The 18,050-nt window shown below is 40.8% G+C and overlaps 1 protein-coding gene across 1 annotated transcript in view; it reads left to right on the top strand.

Moving 5' to 3' along the window:
* Positions 1-18,050, top strand: part of tshr (thyroid stimulating hormone receptor) — a 115,327-nt gene that overhangs the window by 83,496 nt on the left and 13,781 nt on the right. Inside the window, exons 2-5 of the mRNA XM_079583556.1 lie at positions 7,484-7,555; positions 8,370-8,444; positions 13,110-13,184; positions 17,972-18,046. Coding sequence (XP_079439682.1) covers positions 7,484-7,555; positions 8,370-8,444; positions 13,110-13,184; positions 17,972-18,046 — 297 coding nt within the window. The remainder of the gene's footprint in view (positions 1-7,483; positions 7,556-8,369; positions 8,445-13,109; positions 13,185-17,971; positions 18,047-18,050) is intronic.

Below are 18,050 nucleotides of genomic sequence, written 5' to 3'. Positions count from 1 at the left end.
ACTTTAGCTGGAAAATAACATTATTCAAGAACCGCTATGAAGCCAAAATAATCTCTGTTACCTTAAATTATACGTTTATCTCTGTAAAGCTGCTTTGAAACAATCTACATTGTTAGAAGCGCTATATAAATGAAGATGACTTGACTTGACGTGAGTGGAGGCGGGGCTAATTAGCATATTTATAGAATCCCCTATACTAAATGAGGCAAGGGTGTAGAGTTACATTCAAGCTAGATAAAATTAATGACTACAGGGGGACTTTAAAACAATCTATATAAAGCGTTATATAAATGAATTTCACATAGATAGATACACACTTAATATTTTACAATATAATTGATCTGCCTGCATTGACACCATTATATGAGGATTAACTGAGCTGGACGATGACATCACTGTTTTCTCAAGAGTGGCTGTATACAGTAGATAAGAACTAAATTAAGAACTTTTTACAACAAAAAATGAGCCATAACTGAACTTAAGATTGACTACAATATTTTCTTCTAGATCTCCTGTACAGCCGAAACAAACTTTGTAGCATTATTTTCCTGTTATCACTGCAAAGCTGCTTTGAAACAATCTGTATTGTAAAAAGCTGGCTTGACTTGATATTGCAATCCTCACAACAAAATGGGAGAAATATCAGAATTTAAAAGAGGACAAATCGTAGGTGCTATGTGGCTCATCTGTGACCAGGACAGCAATTACAGTATTTGTGCTGAATTGAGAGCTATGGTATCCAGGATAATGTTGCGTCCCAGAGTGAAGCACTGGGGGGATCTGTGATGGTTTGGCCTGCAATATCATGGCACTCTCTACTGTGCTTGACGGCCGTTTCACTGCCAAGATCTTCTGAACCATTCTGGAGGACCATGTGCACCTAATGGTTCAAACATTGTACCCTGAAGGTGTCATGTATCAGCATGAAAATGCACAAATACACACAGCAAGACTTATGACAGAATGGTCTGATGAACAGGAATGGCTCAAAATACCCCTGGCCACTGCAAAGGACTTGTATCTGTCATTCCCAAGATGAATTGATGCTGTATTGTCAGCCCTACACCCTACTAAAAAATTATTGTGGTCTAAAATCAGGTGTTTCAGTTTCATTGTCCAACCCCTGTATGTTTGATTCATTTGAAGAACCCGTTCATAATAGTAATTAGTTAGAGAATCTTACTGCTTACATTGGTTGATGTATGTATTTTATTAATTGTTTGAAGGTTTCAGGAGGCATTCTTTTGGGAGTCAGAATGTTGGTTTCATGCTGTAGATTCAGAATTGTTGTGGGTCACAGCAAGATAAAAATGTTGGTGTTACAGAATACATTGATACGGTATTAGGCTACATAAGAATGCACATTCGGTAGCCGCAAATAAATCTGAACGTCTTGAAAATCAGTTCTTCTTTAATCAATCAATCCTTTATATAACAGCTTCATCAACACCATTGTTGGTTTACTTCTCTCCAAACCACCTAATTTTCTTAGTTTGCTTTTAAGGTTTTGCTCCTTGAGAGGCAAATTGAGGGAGTGCTTTTCTTAAAGCCTGGATTGGCACACATATGTTCACTGTAATGTGGTGCAATTATTTGGATTGAGGTTGAGGTGAGCCGACCAGGAGTGCGGTGTAAAGTAACCGTCTGTTCACTGTCATAGAGTTTGTTTATTTTGTCAGAGTGGTATTTTCTCCTTTTTCCTTTATCTACTTGTTCCAGCAATGGGCTGTGAATTAGCCCATTTTTGACAAGGGAACACCCTACCATATAGTAGTTTCTTTATATACTTTTATAAACAACAATAACTTGACAACATGATTAATTATGTTTTATATGACATTTAAAGTTGTAGCTGTAGTCTGCATAAACAAGCCAAAGAGACAGCATTTTCCTGTCTATAGCAAAAACAGGTGAGATATTTGCTTGATTTGGCCACTGTTAAATCCACACAATTTTGTTTAAACTTACCACTTCAAAGACCTGCTCAATTTACTCAAGGAGAAAACAGGCAGTAACCAGAATCACAATTTAATTGCCTCAAGACCTCTGTAAAGCTCAATCCAAGCTCAGTTTTCCCCCCAGAATCTCAGCCTAGTTATACCTGCACTTAATTACAAAAAATATATTCCCACCGACCTTTAGGTGCATTTACGTCATGTTGTAATTACCTAATTACGAGATTTGTAACTTTCAAAAAGCTTTCATGTCCATGTAGAGCTCGTAACAACTTGGAAGATGGAATCATTTTCTGAGAGCTCCTACATGTACCACGTGACCACTGTATCACTTGACCTCTGCAGGTTCATTTAGTTGTTAATAGTGTTACCACAGAAACGCATAATTCCCAGTCCGAGGATGTGAACTGCTCCGAATAGAACGTCATCTCGAGACTATGGTAGTTGGCATGGCATGAGCGCAACATTTGGCTATTATACTTTTATTCTTAACCAGGAATGCCTTCAGGCTTTGCCAAACTTGATTCTAACAGATTCTAACATAACCTATTCCTACTTTGTGACCTATGCAAACATAAAACTATTTCTATGAAAAAAGTAAACCTCTATGTTACTTTAAAGCAATAGTTTAAAATATATATATATTATCAAACTGTTTCAAGAGTGTTGTACTATGAAACTGTGTTTCAAAACCGCATGACTGTCTGTGGAAGACAAAAGAAAATGTTTTGGAGAATATCCTTTGTGCTCTTTTACATGCAATGAAAGTATACAATCCAGATGGACTCTGTCAAGCTCTTTGATTTTCTGTAAAAAAAAAATATATAGATTATTTTAAAGCAGCTTTACAGTGATAATATGAAATTAAAGTAACAGCGATTGTTTTGTCTTTACAGCAGCTCTAGAATAAAGTTATTGTCCAGCTAAAGTTAGTTTGATTGATTCACTTCCTCTAACTTCCACTAACACGACACCGTTCTAACAGAATGTGATCCGGCCGCTCATTTGCACAAAACAGTGCCTGGTGGCTCGAGAACGCAAACCATGAAATAGGTTCCAAGGTACAAGCCTTGAAAAATGTATAATACAGAATTTTTAATTGCTTCCGATTAAAAATGAATCTCTGAGATCGATTGCTCCTGTCTGCCTCGCTGTGACTGCTGCTGCTGTGAGTTTGTTTGCTGCGTCTAAGCCTCGTATTAGCTTCGTATTTCTTTCTGTTTTGAACCATCATTTATTATAAATTCTAGTTGTTTATACTACTAAATACAGCTTACTCAACATCTCAGATTAACCTGACATTGCTAGCTTCCGTTACTTGTCAGCACTACACGCTAACTCACTAGCCTTTTAACGCACCACCCGTGCGCTCAGTTATTTATTTTTCTCTCGCACGCCCGCGCCTTTGAGTTCATAAAAGCCCAGGTGAGTAAGAATCAGTCAACAAACACGGTGAGTAATGTCTTCTCCTGTTATTGTCACCTGCACTTCATGTCACATGTTTACCATAGCCTTCTCTGTCGGCAATATAGGATTTATATGTGATAAATGCAAGGAGACAGTCAGGCTGACGGAGAAGATTTCAGAACTAGAGACACACATCCAAACTTTAATCGAGAATAGTAAGAAGAGTGCTAGAGCTTTAGATACTATTTTGGATGCGCCTAGCCTAGTTAATTCTTTACATGAGTCGGTTCCGGCTGAAGTAGAGCCCTTGCAGCAGGGCAGATGGGTGACAGTGAGAGATCGCTCTAGTCGCGGATCAAAAAAACACTTTTCCGTTCCGATAACAAATCGATTTGCCCCGCTCAGTGAAACACCCACTGAGAATTATTCTGATTGTGCCCTAGTTATTGGCGATTCTATTACACGGAACGTGAAAATAGAGACACCAGCCACCATAGTCACATTTTTGCCGGGAGCCAGAGCACCTGACATCAAAGCAAATTTGAAAGTGCTGGCTAATGCTAAACGTAAATTCTCTAAGATTATTATTCACGTCGGCACTAATGATGTTCGACTCCGCCAGTCGGAGATCACCAAAATTAATATTAAAGAGGTGTGTGAACTTGCAAGTACGATGTCAAGCACTGTAATTTGCTCTGGCCCCCTTCCTGTTCGCAGGAGTGATGAGATAGTTAGTAGATTGTGTTCACTCAATGGCTGGCTGTCTGGGTGGTGTCCACGAAATAATATAGAATTCATAGACAATTGGAAAAGTTTTTGGGGCAAACCTGACCTGTTGAAAAGAGATGGTATTTATCCCTCCTGGGATGGTGCTGCTCTTCTCTCTAGTAATTTGGCTCATAGTCTTAGAGATAAAACATGACAATCTGGGCCTCAGGTCAGGAAGCAGACAGACTGGCTTAACCGACCGTCTGCTAGCGGCCTCACGTCACCAAGGTCAGATAAATCCCATCACATAGAGCCTCTTTCACCTAGATATCATCATATAGAGACTGTGTCTGTTCCCCGAACTTGGAAATCCAAAAAACGTTCAAACCCATCTAAGGTTAAAAATTTAATTGATGTTCAACAAATAAAAAACAGATATAATACAAATGAGCAAATGATAAAGCTTGGGTTGCTGAATATTCGATCTCTTACTTCAAAAGCACTAATAGTTAATGATATGATTACAGATTATAACCTAGATGTGCTGTGTTTAACAGAAACCTGGCTAAAACCAAACGATTACATTGCTTTAAATGAGTCAACCCCACAAGATTACGGTTATAAACATGAACCTCGTCTGAAACGCAAAGGAGGTGTTGCTGTAATTTATAGTAATATTTTCAAAACCACTAAGAAATCTAGTTGTAAATATAATTATTTTGAAGTGTTGGTGCTTAATGTAAAAATATATAGTGTAAACGATAAATCACGTTTGAAAATTCTGCTGGCTACTGTATACAGGCCACCAGGGTACCATACAGACTTTATCAAAGAATTTGCTGACTTTCTATCTGAATTAGTATTGGCTGCAGATAAAGTACTAATTGTTGGTGATTTTAATATACACATTGATAATGAAAAAGATGCATTGGGATTAAAGCGCTTAAAGAAGATTAAAGAACATAGTCCAACGCCGTGGCACAACGAGCACACTCAGGCCCTTAAGAGAGCAGCCAGAAAAATGGAGCGCAACTGGAAGAAAACAAAACTAGAGGTGTTTCGGATTTCATGGAAGGAGAGCTCGATTGCTTACAGAGAGGCTTTAAAAGCTGCTAGATCTGCTTATTTTTCAACCCTATTAGAAGAAAATAAACATAATCCTAGGTATTTATTTGAAACAGTGGCTAAACTAACGAAAAAGAAAGCTTCAAGCCCAGAAGTTTCCAAGAAACACAGCAGTAATGACTTTATGAACTTCTTCACTTATAAGATCGATAATATCAGGGACAAAATTATAACTATGCAACCGTCTAATACAGTATCGCATCAGGAAGTGCATTGTAGTCTCTCTGAGGGAAAATTTGATTCATTCAAATTTAATAATTTATTATTTATTAATAAATTTAATAAATTCAATAAGTGCCTTTGAAGTAAGGGATCGAATATTCAGCAACCCAAGCTTTATCATTTGTTCACTTGTATTATATCTGTTTTTTATTTCTAGAACATCAATTAAATTTTTACCCTTAGATGGGTTTGGAAGTTTTTTATATTTCCTAATTCGGGAACAGACACAGTCTCTATGATAATATCTAGGTGAAAGAGTCTCTATGTGATGGAATTTATCTGACCTCAGTGACGTGAGACAGCTAGCAAACGGTCGGTTAAGCCAGTCTACTTCCCAACCTGAGCCCCAATTCATGTTTGCGCTCTAAGACTATGTGCCATATTACTAGAGAGAAGACCATCCCACAGCACCATCCCAGGAGGGATGAATACCATCTTTTTTCAACAGGACAGGTCTGCCCAAAAAAACTTTTGTCTATGAATTGTATATTTTTTTGCGGACACCACTTAGACAGCCAGCCATTGAGTGATGACAATCTGCTAACTATCTCATCCCTACGGCAAACAGGAAGGGGGACAGAGCAAATTACAGTGCCTGACATCGTACTTGCGAGTTCACACACCTCTTAAACGTTAATTTTACCGATCTCCGACTGGCGAAGTCGAACATCATTAGTGCCGACTTGAATTATAATCTTAGAGAATTTACGATTAGCCAGCACTTTTAAATTTGCTTTGATGTCAGGCGCTCTGGCTCCTGGCAAACATGTAACTATGGTGGCTGGTGGCTCTATTTTCCCGTTCCGTGTAATAGAATCACCAATAACTAGGGCACATTCAACAGGATTTTGAGTGGGTGTTTCACTGAGTGGGGAGAATCTATTTGTACTGGTAATCAGAACGGAAGAGTGGTGTTTTGTCCCGCGACTACAGCATCTCAGGGTTACCCAATTGCCCTGCTGCACGGGCTCTTCTTCAGCCGGAACCAAACAATGTACAGAGTTCCCTAAGCTAGTCGCATCCAAAGTAGTATCTAAAGCCCTTGCACTCATACAATTAACCTCAATTAAAGTGTGGATGCGTGTCTCTAGTTCTGAAATTTTCTCTGTCAGCCTGACTAATCCTGTACTGACAGAGAAGGCATAATACATGTTACTTGAAGAGGAGAAGATGACATGACTCACCGTGTTTGTTGACTGATACTCACCACAGTTGTTGGATTTGTAAAAGGCACGAGCAAAATAAATAAATAAGAGCACACGGATGGCACACTAACGGTCTAGCAAATTACTAGCGTGTTTGTGCTAGCAAATGTGTGATGTTGAGTAAGTTATATTTAGCAGTAAACAACAGGGAATGATAGTAAATAATGATTCAAAACAGAAAGATAAACGAAGCTTACAGATGCAAACGAAACTCAGCAGAGCAACAGCAGCAAGGCAGACAATCGAGCAGAAGGAGCAATCGAATAGGTTTTAATGTGGATTTAATTTTTCATTTTATATTTTCCTTGTCACTATGTGATTGTACATCCATTGTGTTATTTCATGGTTTTGATGAATTTACAGTGTTAAGTCTGATGTCACATGTCATCGTTTCCACTTCCAAGCCATCAGATGCCAAAAGCAAACAGAATAATGCTAATACACTTACGGTGTGCTGTATTACTACCAAAATATCATGATCCCAACCTTTATCTTCATACTAAAAACTCTGTTGACCAGACAGTGATTCATTTTTTCTTAATCGTTGATGTTTTCCAAATATTGATGTCTGGGATGCTGTGAACGCAGAGACTGTAGTGTAAACCATGTGTTTTTAATAGCTTCACTTACATGTGTGCTTAAAATAAATAGTGCTCATAAACAGCTTTATTCTCATTTGAAACAGAGTGGAGACTTGGAAATGTGAAAAATAGCAATAATAAGCAATGAGTAGGAAGATATTTGTTTTTAATGATGTTCTTTAAATTGCATTTGCATTTATATGTAATTGTATGTAAATGTTAATATAAGTTGTAAATATCAGACAAATCTAGCTTATATGTATCATCTTTTCATTTCTAGAAGTCTCTACGAGACAAGCCTGACGACAGTTCCCCAAGATGCTTTTGCAAATATGGTCAATATCTCAAGAATGTAAGTACTTTTTTTAGAGACAAAGCCTTTTGATATTAGAGAATTTATTTAAAATTATTTCACTAAAATCTTGATAATCGTTATTTAATATATTGTTTAGAATTAATCAAGCTATATGGTTCCTAAACATTTCATTAATCCGCAAAGTTAAATGTTATATATTTCTAAAGCATGAATACTATGGCATAAATGCAATTTAAATTTTCTTTAAAATTATCCTGAAAATGTTACAGATGTGGCTTGGTGCGCTGTGGTACAGTATGGGTGGGGTGATCCAAGTTGTGGTTAATAGAAAACAAATTGGAGTCTTCCAAATAGAAAGGGAAAGTATAGGGAAAATAAATTATAGGGAAAGTAAAGAAGGGGGATTCTGCAGCAAGTGTTTTTTTTTTCTCTTCATAATTCAAACAACTTTTATATGCTTTATTTGAACTGTCATACTTTGATTTAAGAAACACACTTTTTCTAATATTTACATTGAAAAATACTTAATTGAGGAAGTCTGGGTGTTATTATTGCCTCCATTTGTAAAATTGTTGAAAATTTCTCAGAAAGTTATATAATCACACTACTTTTACTTCTATGTGTTCACAACCAAGAATGTTTGTGTTTGAAGAAATTAAATGTGCTACATTTGCTCTCATTCTTCCCTACATTACATTATGAAATTGCGCTAGCCAAGACTGAAAACTTGGGCTGATTTCATCATTAAGATTTAAAGGAGTTTAATGCTCTCTGCTGAGTGGCTGCAACTTGAAATAACCTTGTATTATTAAAAAACTATGTATTTTACCCTTCTACCTTCTTTCCTCAGCTATCTGTCTGTGGATGTCTCTCTGAGCAGGTTAGAAAGGCATTCCTTCTACAACCTGAGAAAGCTTACTCATATGTAAGTCAAAGTATCCAGAAGTCCATACATAAATTCCAGTTAACCACACACAAATAAATCATATATCAGTGTCACTGGTTATAAATCCTCTTTCACTGAATTTACTTTAGGAATAGTTACATGTTTCATTGTGAGGCTGAGCTAAAGTGGTAGATTTGTTTTTTTATTTCCATAAAATTATGGAAACTTTTTTAAATATCTGGTTCTCTATCGATGGCGGTTCACTCGTATTGCATTGCTAGACGCTTTGTGAAAAACTAATTTTTCTCTGAAAATGCACAAGCCTATGGCACTGCATTGAAGCTGCCGCTACCACCAGCAGCCAGGTGGTGTTAAGGGCCTGGTTTGAACTTGTTGGAGTGGTTGGCCCTGGAATGCCGGCTCACAGCCACTCGACGAATGATTACCTGCAGCCGGGACGCTATCAGTGAGGCCCCCGCCAGGAATCTACCACATTTGTTTATGGTGAACTTACCAGTGTGGCCGCCCCCTACTCGGCTGCGCTCACGATTGATTTTCCTGCATCCGGGGCATCATCAGTGAGCCCTCCGCCAGGAATCTATACCATTCTTTCATGCGCTCACTCTTCTACTTCGCCCGCCCTCACCATTGTTGACACCACCGAAAGCTTCCCCTAGCTCCTAGTCTGCGACCTATAAAGCTGGATCCACTCCTTATACAACTGCGGCCCTTTCATTATAGCGATCAAAATTAAAACCAAACGAGTTGGTCTTCCAACCCTCTGTTTATTTCCGGGCGTTGGTGACTGTGTGTTCGTTGCAAGCACGTTTTGCTGAAAGTTCACGTGCCCATGCAACCCACCGCTGCTAAAGCAGGCGGAATAAAAATCAAACACCTTCAAAATAAGTGTCAGCCCGCTGCCTTAGTGCAGCAATCTGTCGTCCAAAATGCTTCGACCCCTCGACGCCTGGGCTCAGGCTTGGGAAGCCATTCACGGTGTGTCAAGCTGGGTACTGAACACAATTGAACGAGGCTACTCGCTTCAATTCACTTGCATACCCCCTTGCTTCAAGGGCACGGTCCAAACTTCGGAACGGAGCACATCCACCTGTCCAAAGTGAAGACCATACTGGCAAAAGGAGCTGTAGAAACAGTTCCTCTAGCTCGGAGCAAGTCAGGCTTCTACAGCCGTTACCTCATCATTCCAAGAAGGATGGTGGCCTCAGGCCCATCCCCGATCTCAGACATATGAACCGCATCTTGATGAAACGGCTGTTCAAGATGCTAAGTTTGAAACAAATCCTCTCACAGGTTTGCTCAGGGGATTGAATGTTGTCAGTGGATCTGAAAAATGCCTACTTTCATATCCAGATAGCCCCCCATCACATATTGTTTTTGAGATTTGGGTTCGAGAGGGTGGCTTACTACAGGCCTCCACTTGAAAGCATCATCTACCTTTAACTCAGTGGAGTGGTGGCTTCAACCTACTGACTCTAAAATGAAAGGAATTTGACACACTCACCACAGGGTGATTATCAAGGCGGCCTAAAGAGGACCACACTTGAAGTCATGATCTATCTGGAGCTCGGGAGAGCGGGCTTCAGCATAGGGCCCTTTACTCTCTATATAAATGCCTCATTCTATTCTATTCTATTCATTCTACCAATGAGGCTTCTCTGAAAGCCATATGCTTGAAATCGTGATCTTGTAGAGCAGTGGCTTATTTTCCAGAATAACTCTCTAACAAGAGGAAGCCATCTCACTCACACAGAGTGATATCAAGGCAAAAGAGGGCTGAACACTTCCTTGAAGAGGGCTGAACGATTGCCATATCAATTATCTGGAGCTCAGATGAGCGACATCTTAGAAAAATAACTCCATAATTAAAGGAGGCTGAACTACTCACTACAGGTGATGTTTCGTTCTACTGCTACACACCATATAGAAACCCAAGGAGAAAGCCCTTCTCTTTCTTCCCGGTGTCCTCCAGATTCACCCACAAGTGCATCTCCGTTGCCATTGTAGCCGCTATCGTTCTACCAACTGCAGTGGAAGTCTGCTTGGTGGCGCGGAGAGCGAGATCTGCGGTGCGGCGCAGCTCGGATACCGCTTTAGGGGAAAGACCCTGATCAAAGTCCTTAGCAGATTGGCTTGGTAAGTTTGAAGCACTGCCAGCCTGACCTGCTGATACACCCAGTGGTGGTTCTACATGTGGCAGCTTTGACTAGAGGTACACTAAAGATTTAAGAAAGTTTCCAACTACGCCACCCCGGGGCCTCTTTCCGGGGAAATGCCCTTTTTCCAAAAGTAAGGCTGCCGGTTCAATAGAGCAGACAAACTCGTACAGTCCCGTCTCCTTTAAACCCTGGAAACAGGATACAGTCACTGTGACAAGTCCGATGATGTCAAAACCGGTGATGTCAAACTATCAATTGTATTTTATTGAAAATTGTACTATTATACTGTAAAAACACATAATTATAGTTGATTTTAGTTGATCATAGTTGATCAACTAGAGATGAAATGGCATGAACATTTCATTTCATGATTATAGTGACCAAAATGATCACAGTTATCACAGAATCAAAAAGTACTAATACTACACAATGAAATCAATTCACCATGTTTTATGTCAAAAACCAGCAAATAAAAATTCAAATTAGGATCAATATGCACTTTTTTTTTACATAAACTTTAAAAAAATAACATTAAAGATGATGGCCAGATTTTAAAGGAGTCTTGCAACATGTTATCTAAATTACTAACATGTAGGCTAAGGTCAAATAACATTTTTACATAAAAGGTTTTATAAAAAGATAAACCTCACATATTTCAGCCTTTAAATCATTTTTATAAAAAGAAAGAGTCAAAAAAGATAAATTACTGACATTTACAATGCACATTAGCCTATCTTTTATTATTAATAATAAAATTCGGTCCGATTTTCCCGTGGCGTTTGTCGTTGCTATGCAACCATGATCTGCGCTCTCCACAACGACAAAGAAGTTGTAGCAGCTAATGGATTTCCACCACCTAAAAAAGCTTGCTGTAGCTTTGCTAAAAGATTTATTTACGGAGAAGAGAAAAACACCCGTAGTGTTTGGGTGCACGTGCACGTGCATACTGTATACCCATACTGAAAAGTTTAGATTTTTACATCTTGCTGCACCTGGAAAAAAAGTGCAGCACTTTTCCCCTTCTCACACAGCTTCTGTGCACGGCACCTTCTCAGCAAGCAGGGGAGCCAATTTGCCAATTTCCCACATAGATAATAGAAAATCACTTTGCGGCGCAGAGGATTTATTTTTTAACTGCTTGTGCCGCCCCCCATGTGACATGAAAAAATGCCCAAGCTTGGGAAGCCATCTATGGTGTGTCGAGCTGGGTTCTGAACACAATTGAATGAGGCTACTCGCTTCAATTCGCTTCTACTCATTTCAATTCAGTTGTGTTCTTTAGTGACTTGGTAGGCAGGGCTGGAGCTTTCAAGGTCAATGCCCGGCCACCCTTGAGATAGTTTGCGAACATCTCGTCGTATCGCCAAGTACCCGTGCTCCTGCAACCGCTCGGCATTTGCATAAATCGCATGCCTATGTCAGGAAGAAATGGAAGGCTAACTGGAGCTGGAGGGTTATGGCCTGAGGCGTGCACCATAACCCCCACATCTCATATGCGGGGCAGGAAGGTGGCGAGAGCTCAGATGGCTTGTCCTCTTCACCCTCGATCAGCATCTCCTGCTCTTTCTGGCATGGTGCCAATAAAGCACTATTCACTGAGCAAGAGGCGGAAACATGCGAGAGATTCACTCCTCTCTCAAACTCTTCCACCAGCTCCATCTGTGAACCCCAGGACCTAGATCTTCTCCCCGCCTCGGCGTGAGAGGAACCCAATCCACTGGACACAGATGCTTGTCCCTCTACCCTCGAGAAGATGGACAAACGAGAGCGGAGCATCCTTAAAGGAAAACGCCCACAGTGTACGTACGCAAACAGCTCCCTCGAGAACTGAGCACACGTGCTCTTTGCCCAGACAATAAACGCACAAGTCATGTGTGTCACCGGGTGTGAAAAACCTCGGACACGGGTCGGCACACTGCTTGAAACGTTTCTCAGACATTGTTTTTACCTGATCACTTCAAACTCAAACAGTCCCTAAAAGAGGATGACATGTTCTCTAGACGCCCCTTATATACTTCCTGGTCGCACTAGTATGATGTCATAGGCTGTCGCTGGCCAATACGATTGCTGTGATTTGACAGTTGCTTCAGATACCAGTCACACTGAGGCGTGTTCCATAAGTGTCTCAGGACGCAGTGCGAGTTCCTTTTCGAAAGACAACTCAGACCTGTTATCTTGGTCAAAAGGAGGTTGCAAAAAGTATTTAATAAAAGGGTTTCAATAATTTTGACCAACGTGTTTTGGAGAAAAGCATTTATTTCATAATGGGATAGAAAATGTGCTTTCAATTACCATATCTGGCTGAGTAACCTGAACACGAGCAGATGAGGTCAAAAAACTGTTATTCTCATCATCTGCAGAAATATTGTGAAATTCTATTACATTTAATCATAATGTCTTACCAAGGTAAAAGCTACTGTTGTAAATACTTTAGGCTCATAACTCTTTCATTCAATCATGTGAATACATTACACACTGCACTTTAAAAAGTACATTTGCAATTCATGAAATCTCTCTCTCTTTTCAGAGAAATAAGGAACACAAGGAATCTGACATTCATCCATCCAGAGGCTTTAAAGAATCTTCCTAATTTACAGTATTTGTGAGCAAAAGACTGTCCATATCTGTCATTTGTTTTGCCTGCAAATCATATATTGATTTCCTTGTTTTACATATCTTAGTGAGGTTTATGTATAAATTCAGAAAATAACTTACCCAAGCAATACAAAAAAATAAACTTTAAAATAAATTCTCTGAAATATATTTGTATTATACACCATTTAGCCTTTTCCCATAAATCTATCTTGTTTTAAGGATGTCAAGACAAAATCATTTTTTATATTATTATTGTATAATGAGTGTGCCTGTCACGGTGCGGTGCAGGCAGAGGAAGACGAAGAGGCAAAAGCTCCAATACAAACTTTTACTTACAATATTATTCTAACAGGTACAGGCAGGCAGGATGAACACACACACTAAATGTGACTAATAACGGACGAAGACTGGTTGAACTGAAAGGAACTAAATACAAACACTGATTAACAGAAACCAGGTGACATAGATGATGATTGGACAGCCAAGGAGGATGATGGGAACTGTAGTGCAGACGGAGACTAGCACATGACAGATGACAGTGACAGAGACGAAGACAGTGACGATGTCAATTAGCTGGTGACTTCGACAGTACTCCCCCCTCCCGGCGTCCTCACACCAAAGATGGAGAAACAAGGGAGGTGGGGCATCCTCGAGTCTTCCTCAGGAGGGTCAGCTGGGTTAACATGGACTGAAGGGCGGCCATGGCGGAGAGGTCCCTTCGGGCGGCCATGGCGGAGACGTCCCTTCGGGCGGCCATGGCGGAGACGTCCCTTTGGGCGGCCATGGCGGAGACGTCCCTTCGGATGTTTTCAAAATTTTTGGGCGGCATGATGGGCTTAGACTCAAGGACAGGCTTTGAGGGCTCAGGCGGCGGCCATCATGGGCGGAGGCGAGGGCTCGGGTGAGACGGCGGCCATCTTGTTGGGAGACGAGGGTTCAGGTGCAGCTGACCAGACGTGAACAGCCTCTGGCTCGGCAGCCATGACGTGAACAGTCTCTGGCTCGGCAGGGCTGACGTGGAGCGCAGGCTCGGCAGTGCTGACGTGGAGCGCAGGCTCGGCAGTGCTGACGTGGAGCGCAGGCTCGGCAGGACTGACATGGAGCGCAGGCTCGGCAGTGCTGACGTGGAGCGCAGGCTCGGCAGGACTGACGTGGAGCTCAGGCTCGGTAGACGTGACGTGAAGAAATTCAGGCTCGGTAGACGTGATGTAAAGAATCTCAGCCTCGGTAGGCGTGACGTGAAGATCAGGCTGGTCAGGCGTGACGTGAAGATCAGGCTGGTCAGGCGTGACGTGAAGATCAGGTTGGTCAGGCGTGACGTGAAGATCAGGCTGGTCAGGCGTGACGTGAAGATCAGGCTGGTCAGGCGTGACGTGAAGATCAGGTTGGTCAGGCGTGACGTGAAGATCAGGCTGGTCAGGCGTGACGTGAAGATCAGGCTGGTCAGGCAGGACGTGAAGATCAGGCTGGTCAGGCGTGACGTGAAGATCAGGCTGGTCAGGCAGGACGTGAAGATCAGGCTGGTCAGGCAGGACGTGAAGATTCTCTGGGTCCAGCGGTGTTCCAGATCGAGGCACGACACTCTCCAGACACCAGATGACGGTCTCCTTCCAGTCCAGTCCGGTGGTGTCTGGGAGGTCAATGGGATGGTTAAATGTGGCCCCAAACTGTAAAAAGGTGCTCAGGCTCACGTCATCGAGGGTGCTGGTGACGGCAAGACACAAAAAGTTCTTAACAAAATAAAAAAGGTTAGGGCTCTCCTGAGCTAGGAGGATTATTCTTGCCCTATCGTCCATTTTGGGCGGTCCGTTGTTCTGTCACAGTGCGGTGCGGTGCAGGCAGAGGAAGACGAAGACGAAGAGGCAAAAGCTCCAATACAAACTTTTACTTACAATATTATTCTAACAGGTATAGGCAGGCAGAATGAACACACACACTAAATATAACTAACAACAGACAAAGATTGGCTGAACTGAAAGGAATTAAATATAAACACTGATTAAAGTGTCCACTGATTTTGGATTTTGAAAATGACCTTTCATGTAGTGTGTAACATAGCTCTAAGTGAATGAAAACATTCTGCAAAGTTTTAAATCTGAAAGTGGACTGTATATAAAGTTATGTCTTTCAAAAGTAAGAGTCAACTCTTGAGTAAATTAAATGAATTGTTTTTCAAACGAGTCATAAGCAGTTTCGTTGTGACGTCAAGACGAAACATTAGCATATTGCACACCCATTTATTGTGAGCGCAGACACCAGGGAAACTTGATTCTCAAACTGGCAGCTGATTCCTGTGGATACTGGATAGCATCATGTCGAGGAGACGCAGTGCTCTACAATGTGAAGGTAAAGCCATTCTTTTCCCACTGCCAAGGACGGGAATGTGAATAATCAGTGGTTAAAATTCATCTTTATTTCAGTAAAATCCTAAACTTTTGCTGTGTTACCTTTATTTTACTGACGACTGCTTCTCAAATCTCAGAGTTCAGTGCAGGATTCGCAAACTGCTTGCTCTTGAAAGATGGTGTTCAAAATACTTTGTTTTTAAATGTATATTGTGTAGGTCTCCTGCTAACTGGCTAACTGAAATACTTCTGCTAATCAGTTGTGGGCCACTATTACCTAAAACTATGTCTATGCAGATTGTCTGTCATTCTCACTACTTTGTGGAAAAATTAAACATGGAGCAAGATTTGTTTTACCAACGTTTGTTACATCAGTCATTCACGCTAGAGCTTGGCTAATGTATTGCATACATGCACTGTTATTGATACAGTTTCCACGTGTTCACCGCAGTATATTACAAACATACTCGGTATATAAATTAGTACAAGTAAAATAATCGGTTGATGGACATGCACTTGTTAATGCTGATGCTGAGGAATTACAGTTGCAACCTCATAATGTTCCTCAAACTGAGTAGCATATCACTGATAAACGTCCTGCTCGAGTCGTCCTTGAGATGTAGGTTCCGGTTGAATAACTAGTTCTTGTAGTGTTTGTTTCATCATTGCACTCGTGCTCGGAATGATATGGTTACATCGACGTCATTGTGTTGGAAGCCTTATGGCAATGGGAGTTTTTGTTTTCGCCGCGTGCTGAACGTGGTAAACCAATCACAACAGTCTGAGCTGTCTGGTCAATCAGAGCAGAGTAGCTTGTGGAAAGGAGGGATTTAAAGAGATTGATTCATCTGGCGAGTCATTTGAGAATCATTGAAAATCTGGTGATGTGCAAACATTTTGAATATTATGTGAAAATTAAACCATTTTTTTTTTACCTTTGATGCATGTAAACATGTTGTAGGAGACTCCAAAACAACATTAGGCAACTTTAAAATAGCATAATAGGGGCCCTTTAACAAAAACCATTGCTGCGTCCCAATTCACATACTATCCGTCCTAGACGTCCTAAAAACGTCTCAAGTCGAGTAGTATGTTGAAATAAGTGTTCCAAAGATACCTGGATGGTCTACTATTTTCGTTCAGAATCCGAAGTGCAGATCGATGCACACTCTAACGGCTAATATTGCCCACAACCCATCGCACGTTGAACGAGGATTCGGTTAAAACTACAAACACGAGTGAAAAGTGTTGCAAAAAACTACATTCTTGGAGGTACAACCGTGTCCGGCGGTTATGTAGAGAGGTAGGGATTTGAGTGATTAATTATCAGTAACCTGATGAAAATGTATTTATTCAATGTGGTCCTCATTATATTGCATCTGCAGCAGCATTGTGAACTTTTGTAAAGATACGTTTAGCCATTAACTTTTAAATGCATCATTACATTCAAATTGCAAACACATGAGGAGAGTCTCTGCATGAAAGACCCGCGACCGGCAGATGAACATGCTACTACATTTCTCTCCGAAACGGTAAGAAATTAAATAAGATTGAACTGTGACGAGATGATTGACAGGGCAGTTTACTGACAGGATGCATGTGACAGATCTGTCCGTTAAAGAAGAGGAAGTAGTATGTCCCGAAGCTTGCCTACTCTTTTGCTACACACTCAAAAGTATTTACTTTTTTTTCACAAAAAGAGTACATACTTTTACGGCGTAGTATAAGTAGGCGAATTGGGATGCAGTACAGGTGACATAGATGATGATGATGATTGCTGGCAGGTACGGGTAATGGTGAAGGAGGTGCAGGTGTGGGCCAAGGAGGATGCTGGGAACTGTAGTGCAGACGGAGACTAACACATGACAGTGACAGAGACGATGACAGTGACAGTGACGATGACAATTAGCTGGTGACTGTGACAGTGCCCATATAGTCTCCACATTTTTTGCACTGGTTTTGGGTGCAAATCCATGGGATCATGGGGAATGGTTTAAAGAAGATATAACAGAGTTGTGAGTACCACACTTATTGGAAGCTGAAAGCATGTTCAGTTTAACTACATTATTTAATAAACAAACACATAAAACTTTTTTCTTGATCCGTCTATGCAGATTAGTTGAGTGTCTGCAAGACAGAAATGTTCATGTTATGCTGAGCAATCTCACTGTTTTACATAATGTATATCTGCCCTCATACAAGCATGTAATAAAATTGATAACATGATATAGTTTATAGACAAACATCTTTAATGTAACTCGCTGCTGAACCAGCATACAATGCATCGTTGGAGAATTTAACTAGCTAGTCACTGATGTTTTCTGAAACCACACACCCCACCAATAACATAAGGGCACTCAAACCAAAAGTAAATTTACCTCCAGCAATATGTCTTTGTGGACAATGCATAAGACCATAGAATGATATCCAGGAGGTGTTGTGTTTGCAGAGGCTTATTCAACACAGGCCTCACCATCTTCCCTGACCTGACCAATATCCAGGCTGATGACTCATACTTCCTACTGTGA

The sequence above is a fragment of the Phoxinus phoxinus genome, assembly GCF_949152265.1.
Source record: "Phoxinus phoxinus genome assembly, chromosome: 16".
Classification (NCBI taxonomy): Eukaryota; Metazoa; Chordata; class Actinopteri; order Cypriniformes; family Leuciscidae; genus Phoxinus; species Phoxinus phoxinus.
Note: the sequence above shows the minus strand (reverse complement) of the source record. Positions and strands in the feature narration are given on the sequence as shown.